A 9,532-nucleotide genomic window follows, 5' to 3' on the forward strand; every position below is an offset into this window, starting at 1 on the left:
AGAGAACCTGAGCTCCGCCCCCCACCCGCCGGCAGGCGAGCGGTGGTCTAGGGCCGGTCTGTGAGACAAGGCTCCGGCTCCGGGTGTCGGCCTCTCTCCACGTTGGCCCACCCACCGCCAGGACGAAAGAAACAACCACGCGAGTTCACGTGTTCGGCTTGTGTATTTCGGTCACTTTCCAAGCCGGGAGCGGGGGCGGCCGGGGACTCCCGGGGCTTCCGAGGAGCTTCTGGGCGTCCCCTCCCGAAGTGTTGGGGAGACTGCGGCTGCTCGCACGGTCACACCGGCAGCTCCAGAAAAGACCCGCCGTGTTAGCCGGGTCATCCCACCCATTGTCCCCAGCTCGGCAGCAGAGCCAGCCCGGCTCCTGCGCAAATTCGCCGTCGGGGCACCGGGTGCCACCGCGTGGCCCCCGAGATCCAGAGCGCGGGCCCCGGAGGGGCGCGGGCGGAGCGAGCTGAGACGTTGACTGCGGAGTCCGACGCCCCTGGCGGCGCGGAGGCTGCAGCGGCCGCTCGCCCTCCCTCGGCGCCCCTGCCCGGGACGCCTCGGAAACACCCATTGGAAAAAAATTTCGGGGGGTTTTCTAGCGAGGGGGCGGGCGGAGTGTCGGGAAGCTCAGACCCTCCCTGGACGAAGGGACTGTCCTGGACGAGGTCGCTCCAGATCTCCCGACAGACTGGCATTGCCGACGGCGTGGCAGTTTGGTAGGCTCAGTTCGGAAGAATGACTGTCGCGCTGACAGCGCTTCCTCCGCCAACTTCAGGGACCCTTCCCCTTCTACGGTCAAGTTGTCCCACAGGAGAGCTCCTCGCCCTGGACACGAGGGTCAGGAAAAAGCTCAAAACAACAACAGGAGGAAAACCTTTTCTTGCGTCCCCCTCCCAGCTTCTATAAACCCCAAGAGCCCCCTTTCCCCAGGACTACAGGAAGGCTTCGCCCCCACCCAGGCAGGCGCGCCCCCCAACACCTTCTCGGGGAAATCTTGTGTTTGTGCCTCAAGCTTGTCAGAGGGCAAACGCTGCAGACCGAACCCCTCTCTGGGGCAGCCAGAAAGGGATCCCCGCCCCCCCACCCCTACAGGCTTGGGCAGCGGCCGCCAAGACAGCAGAAGCCGCCCAGCCACGGGAGCTGTGAGGTGGTGGTGAAATGGTGGAGTCCATGTGTGTGTCCTGAAACACCAGACCATTTCCAGGCTTCTCCTGGATTCCTGGGAGAAAAGGAGCCCAAAACAGGCTTTGGGGGGTTCGCTTCCGCACCTCGCCCCTCCCCCCGCCCGCTCGAGCCCCGGCGCAGTTCCCACCCAGCATTCTGGGACTTGTGTCAGGGCGGGAGCGGAGACCCGGATGGCTCTTTGCCCGCCCCCCTCGCTCGTTCCACTCTCGCTCTGCTTTTGCTCCTTTCCTTTCTTCCACGGACGCTCAGCCAAGAGATTGCGCAAGCTTCCTGCTGCCGGTCCTTCAAGGGCCCGGAGCCGGGGGCCCGGACACACCCCCAGGCAGGCGCGCCCCTGCCCCTGTCACTCGGGTTGCCCTGCCCCCTCCCCAGCCCCCCCCCCCCCACCTCTCACTCCGACCCCACAGAGCTCGCGGCCCCGCGGGCGGCGCCCTCGGGAGGCCGCGTGGGGCGCAGCAGCTCCCCCAGCCGGACGCCTGAGCTGCACGCCGGAACGCGCCGTCTCGCCGCCGGAGGTGCTAAACTTCACACTCGGCGGCTTCTCCGGCCGGGTCGGAAGGGCCTCGGCTCGGCAGCGCCTGCCGGCCGGGGACCAGGGAGCGCGAATTCGTGACCAGCGCTTGGCTGCTCGGCCATTCCATTCGCCTCCCTTGCGTGCGGCCCCGCTGTGCCCGGCGCGGTTTCAATCCTTTCTTGGCCTTCCCTGCCTTCTCTTTTCGAAGCCCTTCCCGGGACCCCACCAAGTCCTCTCGGGCCCCCAAGTAGTCCTGGACATCCTCTTCGTCCCCTCTTTGTCCTCCCTGCCTCACGCCGTGTTGGCCGCGGGGTGGGGGTGGAGGGTTGCTGCTGGAAACTGGACCTCCCGCCCTCACCCAGCCAAAGACAGTGTTGAGGGTAAATGAGGAGCCCAGCAGGATTCGGGGAGGGATCGAGAACGCCTTGGTAGGGTTCTTGAGCTCTAGGGCCCCAAGCTGGCTGCTCCTCTATCCCCTTTCTCCTCTCGGCGCTCTTCTCCCTGGCGATCCTTTGCACCCAGTCCTCTCTCTCCTCCCTATCCTTTCTCTTCCATTCCTCGCCTTCCTAAATGCCCTCAGCCTCGTGGGGCGGAGCGAGGCGGAGCGGCGGGACCCGCGGGGCCGGGGGGGGGGGGGGGGGGGCGGCGCGAGCTGCCCCGGCTCCGATTCCGCCCCCTGCCGGCGACCCCCTGGGAGTCTGCACATGACGCAATTCGGTGCAAATGGAAACTGCAGTGGATGCTCCCGTGGCCCCCGGCAGGGGTCCCCGGGCAGTGTACGCTGAGAACGAGAGGCGAAGGGGGCAGGCCAAAGCGCTAGGCCCCAGGCGAGGGGTCGCAGCCAGATCCTCGCGGCCCCGCCAGGCTCTTCACCCCCGCCTCGGCCCCCCGCCGACACACCTCTGTCCAGCCCGGTCCCGTTCCCTCCCTCCAGCGTCCCTCTCCCAGGCTCTACGATCCCTCCCCCTGCACCTCCCTGACGCCCTCCTCCTCCTGGCCCCCTCCCGCTCCCTTCCTCCTCCCCCCCCCCCACCCGCCCCGCCCGCCGCCCAGGCCCGGGGCCTCCGGTAGGCCGGGCTGCGCCAATCCCGGCCGCGGCCCGCCCCCTGACGCCGAGCAGGGCCCAGCGAGGCCCCGCCCGCTGACGTCCGGATTTGCATGAGTTCTTGTGCAGCCGCGGCCCGGGCTCAGTTGTCTCAGCGAGCGCGAGCCGGGAGCCGGGGCGGGCGCGGGCAGCGGCGGGCGGCCGGGCTGTGCAGGACGAGCGGCGGCAGCGGCGGCGGCGGCGCGGGCGGCAGGGGCTCCTCGGCCGGGGCGGCAGCGGGGCGCCGGCGGGAGCCAGCAGCGTCTGCAGCCGCGCCGGCCGCCCGCGCCCCGGCGCGCTCCGGTTCGGCCATGGAGCTGCCAGCTGTTGGCGAGCACGTCTTCGCGGTGGAGAGCATCGAGAAGAAGCGGATCCGCAAGGTAGGGCGGCGCGGGGGCGGCGGCGAGGCGGCGGGGGAGCGGCAGCCGGAGCAGCCCGCGGGGAGGCGGGGAGGGGGGTGGGGAGGCTGCGGGCCGGGGCCGGGGATCCCGCGGAAGCTGATGGAGTGCTGTCTCTTCCCCCCCTCAGGGCAGAGTGGAGTATTTGGTGAAATGGAGAGGCTGGTCCCCCAAGTAAGTAGCGGCCGAGGGGCGGGGGAGCCTGGTGCCGAAGCGCGGGGCTCCTGGGCTCCGGACCAGCCGGGCTGGTGGGGTGGTGGGGGGAGCGGACGGGAGGCGGGGTGGAGGTGGGGTGGAGGGAGGAGGGGGTGGGGAAGTCGGTGGCAGGCACTGGGGAAGCCGAGCCGCCGAGCCCGAGCCCGGCGCCCTGTGTTGTACTCCGCTCTCCGGGAAATGCCATCACTAATTTATGCACTAAAAGGAGCCGGAGGAGCTGGAGAGACGCGGGGCCGAGCCGGGGAGGCCGGCGGAGGGAGGGAGGGCGCAGGCACTGACTGATGTGCAGCAGAAAATGGCTCCTTTCCCCTTTCCCTCCACCGAACGGCTCCATATTGCAAAACCAAAAAAAAAAAAAAAATTAAAAGCGACGAAAATGCAATTGTGTGCCTCTTCCCTCCTAGTGGTGCAGGGAGAGGAAGAAAAAAGGCAGAAAATGTTGGGAACTGTCACTGCGGCGCTTTTGGTGGGGAATTTTTTTTTTTTTTTAATTTGAAATGCGAAGGCACCGGATGGAGACAGACGCGCAGGCACACGCACACACACACACACACACACACACACACACAGAGGCATATTTTTGTGTTGCTGAGTATTTGGGGGTTGCTTGCCTGTGACAGCGGGGTCCAGGGCCGCGAGGGGGTGTGGGGGGGCCGCGTGGCTGACGGTGATCGGATTAGGGGTCAAATGGAGAATGGCTGAAGCCCTCGCGGAGACTCGGGGCTGGGGAGAGGAGGAGGGGACTGCGACTTTGCATTTTGGCTGCTTTGCACGCAGGGTTCCTGGTGAGCAAAGTGGCTTTGGAACATGTCGCAGTAACATGCTTAAAATTCTTGACAACTGCAAAATAAACTGCTAGTTTCATTTTCCTTACCCCTCCCCTTTCTTCCTGCCCTTGTGTGTTTATTTTGACTTGGGGAGGGTGTATCAGGGACGGTGTCAGGCCTGCAGAAATTTACTCTCCACCCCCCACATCCACAGCTAAATAGCTTTCAGTTCATGAAGACAGAGTAGGGCCTTATGTCATTCCCCACCTGGAGGCCACAAAGCTGGCTCGGTTTTTTTTTTTACGCCGTGTCCCCCTCCCTTTTCCCTTGCAAGATATAACACGTGGGAACCCGAGGAGAACATCCTGGATCCCCGGCTGCTGATCGCCTTCCAGAACAGGTGAGCGTCCCCCAAGCACCCGCCGCCGGCAGCCGTGACCGTATATGGGAATGGGAGAGTGGGCCAACGCTGCAACAGGACAGGGGGAAAGGGCCGGGAGGGGGGCTGGCAGGAGTCCCCTCCCCCGGGTCTGAACGGGCACGACTGGGGCCTCGGCTCCTCTAACCAACGTCCTTGGCGGTTGCTGCAGCTTGGGGTGGGGGCGGGGCAGGCCCGGAGAAGGAGAGGCTTGTGTTTGGGGGAACTGCGGGAAGGGCGCTTGCGGGTGGCCCTACAGCTGCGCGGAGAAGTTGGGGCTGCGCCTCGGTTCCCTGCTGGCCCCTCTCCCGTGGCTACCTTAGAACCCCACCCCCGGAGCCTAGGTGTTTCTTTCCTGCTGCCACTGGCCGCTTGGCACGGGCAGCTCTGGGGCAGCTCCAAGGGAGCTGGCATTGTGAAACCTCCGGACGTCACAGAACTGAACTTAACCTGTTGGGGACTGGAGAAAAGTTTACAAGACCTTAAGCCGCCACCCTCACCCCCCAGGGAGCTTTGGGTCGACAGCGGGCAGATTCTATCTGGCGCTGTGTGCCCTTCACACCTCCCACTAGGCTACTTGGTGGGTCTGGCCCCCATTCTCAGGCAGGGGGAGCTTGGCCCACCCGCTGTGGGGTGGGCACTGCCTGGTGGTGGAGGGGTGGCTTCTGACGAGGGGTTCGTCGCGCGCACAGATGCTTGTCACGCTGCAGCTGCTGCAGCTGGATTCACCACCGGTGGCTGTGGTTCTCTGTTTCGGGAGGACAGAAGGGGGAAGGGCGATCGAGGAGGGGCGGAGCAGCAGGAGCCCGCGGAGCTGGGCCACACCGCGGCCTTCCATTCCCCCTCCCCCTTTTATTTTGCATTATTTCCTGTAACGCGTTTGCCTCTAAAACTGTAAACTCTAGCCTCTTGGAAGGAGCGACCATCAGGGAAGTTGCTCTCCTGACGCTGGAGGGCGCGGAGAAGGGATCCTGCCCGGGTTCCACCTGGGAGTTCACCAGCCTGTAACCATGTCAGCGGCTGATGCCATGTTGCATAATGGATCCCCAGAGATTTAAAATGCAGGCTGTTGCAATGCCATGCAACTTTGGAGTCAGGCCCCCGTCCGGGCCCCCAGGCATGACAGAACTCTGGGTTAGCCCAAGGGTAGAGGGATGCCTAGGATCTGGAATGGGCTGCAACTTTGGCCTACGCTGGAGAGGCACTCGCTTCTGCCATGGAGGGTTGGGCAGTGCTAGGACCACCCTCCTCCCAACCTCGGATCATCCTCCACCAGACTGCCAGCGAAAGCCTGACAGCTGTATTGACCAGCGCCACCGCCCCCGGGCTTTATTAATAATTTGGAAATGAAGGGAAGCTGGGAACCCGGGCTCGTCGAGTAGGCGGGGCTTCTGTGCGTCGCCCCGCCCAGCAGCTCCGCCCCAGCTGTACCAGAGCTGGTTCACCTGGTGGCTGCGAACCTGGCCAGGCCCTGGCCTCGGTGTCCGGCCCCCGCCCCCAGCCCCTAATTGGCTCATTTGCCGCTGTGTAAACAAGGGCGCAGCCCCTCCCCCTGTTTAGTGCCTGGCCTTTAAGAAAACGAGTCCTCCCTTCTGTCGGCGGCACTCGTTATCTGAATCTTAATGAGGTCATTAGCATCCCGTGCCTCTGACGGGGAGGCACCCGGTTGACGCTCACCTCATTTGGACTTGTTTTCATCCCCTGAACCCCCGAGCCTACTGCGTTTTGTACAGGGCCACGGGCCCAAGGCTGTGGGCACCAGTGCCAAGCTGCCCAGTGTCAAGCTGCAGGCAAAGATTCAGGGCTGTGGGGGGCCCCATTTCAGGTATGGACATCTGAGGTGGGGGAGCCCTTCGGAGAGGGCCCCTTGGGCAGATAAGGGTTGGTGCTGGGGTAAAGTGGCACTCTGGAACCGGACCGAGGCGCCCAAGTGACAGTGGAGGCCACCTTCTGCCCTAAGCCCTTGCTCCCTCTGGTTCTGGCTGGCCCCACGGCTCACCACAGTGGGGGCTTAGGAGGAGGGGAAGTGCCTGAGGCTAACAGCACTGCGCTCTGTCCCCTCTCCGCAGGGAACGGCAGGAGCAGCTGATGGGATACCGGAAGAGAGGGCCGAAGCCCAAACCGCTGGTGGTGCAGGTGAATACACTTCCGGGCCCCAGGGCCAACCACGACTTTTTCCCTTGACGTTGCCACCTGAGGTGCCTCCAGGCTTGGAAGTCGGGGGGAGTTCCTCTGAAGCACCCAATTCCACTTCATCTTGACTTCCCACACCCTTCCCCGACCTGGTAGGGGCTGGGACACTCCTGATGCTGGAGGCTTGTCTGGGGCTGGTCTTATCCCTCCTCTTACCTACCCCTCCATTCCCATCCCGTCCCCCCAGGTACCTACCTTTGCCCGTCGTTCCAATGTGCTGACCGGACTCCAGGACTCCTCGGCTGACAACCGCGCCAAGCTGGAGCTGGGCGGTCAGGGCAAGGGCCAGGGGCACCAATACGAGCTCAACAGCAAGAAGCACCACCAGTACCAGCCGCACAGCAAGGAGCGGGCGGGCAAGCCCCCACCGCCAGGCAAGAGCGGTAAATACTACTACCAGCTCAACAGCAAGAAGCACCACCCCTACCAGCCGGACCCCAAAATGTATGACCTGCAGTACCAGGGCGGCCACAAGGAGGCGCCCAGCCCCACCTGCCCGGACCTAGGCTCCAAGAGCCACCCGCCCGATAAGTGGCCCCACGGCGGGGGAGCCAAGAGCTACCTGGGAGCCGTGAAGCCCCTGGCCAGTACGGCCGGGGCTCCAGGCAAGGGCTCCGAGAAGGGTCCCCCCAACGGGATGACGCCGGCCCCCAAGGAGGCGGTGACGGGCAACGGGATTGGGGGCAAGATGAAGATCGTTAAAAACAAGAACAAGAACGGGCGCATCGTGATCGTGATGAGCAAGTACATGGAGAACGGCATGCAGGCGGTGAAGATCAAGTCCGGGGAGGCAGCCGAGGGCGAGGCGCGCTCCCCCAGCCACAAGAAACGGGCTGCTGAGGAGCGTCACCCCCCGGCAGACAGGACTTTTAAAAAGGCCGCGGGGGCGGAGGAGAAGAAGGCGGAAACGCCCTCCAAGAGGAGGGAGGAGGAGGCACCGGGGACCGGGGACCCGCAGTCCCAAGAGGCCGGCTCCCGCAAGCTCTCCCCGACCAAGGAGGCCTTCGGCGAGCAGCCTCTGCAGCTCACTACCAAGCCTGACCTGCTGGCCTGGGACCCGGCCCGCAGCACACACCCACCCTCCCACCATCACCACCACCACCACTACCACCACCATCATCACCACGCCGTCGACCTAAATCTCTCCCATGCGCGCAAGCGCTGCCTCTCCGAGACCCACGGCGAGCGAGAGCCCTGCAAGAAGCGTCTGACGGCGCGCAGCATCAGCACCCCCACCTGCCTGGGGGGCAGCCCCGCCTCGGAGCGCCCTGCGGACGTGCCCCCCGCCGCCGCCCTCCCGCAACCGGAGGTCATCCTGCTGGACTCGGACCTAGACGAACCCATAGACTTACGCTGCGTCAAGACGCGCAGCGAGGCCGGGGAGCCGCCCAGCGCCCTCCAGGTGAAGCCCGAGGCGCCCGCGACCGCGGCGGTGGCTGCTGCGCCGGCAACAGCGGCCGAGAAGACCCCGACCGAGGCCCAGGACGAACCCGAGGAGCAACTGAGCGAGTTCAAGCCCTTCTTTGGGAATATAATTATCACCGATGTCACCGCGAACTGCCTCACCGTCACGTTCAAGGAGTACCTGACGGTGTAGCCGAAGGGCGTCGGAAGAGGAAGCGCTTCACCCTCTGGGGCTTAACACCTGGGGCCTGGGGGCGGACTCCTCCTCTCTGCAACTTCGGGAGCTCCCGGCCCGGCCCCAGCGCGAAAACGGCCGAAGCCGCGGCAACCGCGTCCCTCTGCCGGGTCTAGGCTGGAGCGCCCGGCCCACACTGGCACCTTCCACGCCGTGCCTGCGGGTCTCGCCCTCATCTGCCGCACCCCCTCTCTCGTGGACCTCCGGGACTGACAGGGCAGCCACTCGCGGCGGTCTAAGAGTTATAGTATTATATTTTAACCGTGCTAACTTGTCAAGTGCAGACTTTACTCCCGTTTGTACGTGGTGTTACATTGAAATGTATTGTTTGAGCTCAAAAGGCCCACCACCCCCTTCGGGCTGATATATATATATTTATTTGTAGGTATTTATATATTGAAATATAAAAACCTAGATTTATGGAGTTTCCTCTAGATCACGTTATATTCTATATCAGACGAACTATTTTCTGTTGGCCTTTCTACCCGTTCATTCAGTATTTCGGTTGATTTCATTTCCTCCCCTTCCAGGAACTGCAATACCAGTAACCTTGGTATATATTTTTTGATACTGTACACATCGATGTGTTGTTTCTATGTGCAAAAAAAAAAAAAAAAAAAAGTTTGTTAAAAGGCTAAACGAGCTCTCTAGAAACTGCTGCTACTAGAAATGTCTAAACTATAAGCTTCCAATTATTACCTGCTTGAATGTAAATATTAAATGGAGATGTTGAAGGTGCACTTTCGCTGTTTGAGATTGGCTAAGAGGGAACGTCAGAGACTGGAGGGTGGGTGGGCAGCGGCTGGACCCCTCTCCGCACCCTACTTCCGCCTTAGGTCGGGCGGGGGGAGGGTGGGAGTGGGAGTGGGAGGACCTGTCGCATCCTGCGATAAACTTTTGCAAAAGCAAAGTGAACTGGTTTCACGAGCAGAGGCGCCCGCACCGGGGAGTGACCCCGCTCCCCGGAAGTCGAGAGGCTCTCCAAAGGAGAGGGGAATTCCTGCGGGGGGGCTGTGCTGGCGTCGCCCCCCGCTCTCAAGAGTCTTCGGGCCTTGGCTGCCCACCGCGCGGGCAAACTCGGGATCTGCATAGTGGGGGGAGGGTTGCACGGGTGCTCGAGCTGCACG

General features: G+C 63.5%; 1 protein-coding gene across 1 annotated transcript; it reads left to right on the plus strand.

The window, feature by feature from the left end:
- The first annotated feature begins 3,003 nt into the window (after positions 1–3,003).
- CBX4 (chromobox 4) lies at positions 3,004–9,145 on the plus strand. Its single transcript, XM_061144620.1, has 5 exons — positions 3,004–3,154; positions 3,303–3,346; positions 4,490–4,555; positions 6,643–6,709; positions 6,954–9,145. The coding sequence occupies exons 1-5, from the start codon at positions 3,086–3,088 to the stop codon at positions 8,361–8,363; spliced, it is 1,656 nt and encodes a 551-aa protein (XP_061000603.1). The 5' UTR covers positions 3,004–3,085; the 3' UTR covers positions 8,364–9,145.
- Positions 9,146–9,532: the final 387 nt, after the last annotated feature.

The sequence above is a fragment of the Dama dama genome, chromosome 5 (genome assembly GCF_033118175.1).
Source record: "Dama dama isolate Ldn47 chromosome 5, ASM3311817v1, whole genome shotgun sequence".
In the NCBI taxonomy this organism is placed as follows: Eukaryota; Metazoa; Chordata; class Mammalia; order Artiodactyla; family Cervidae; genus Dama; species Dama dama.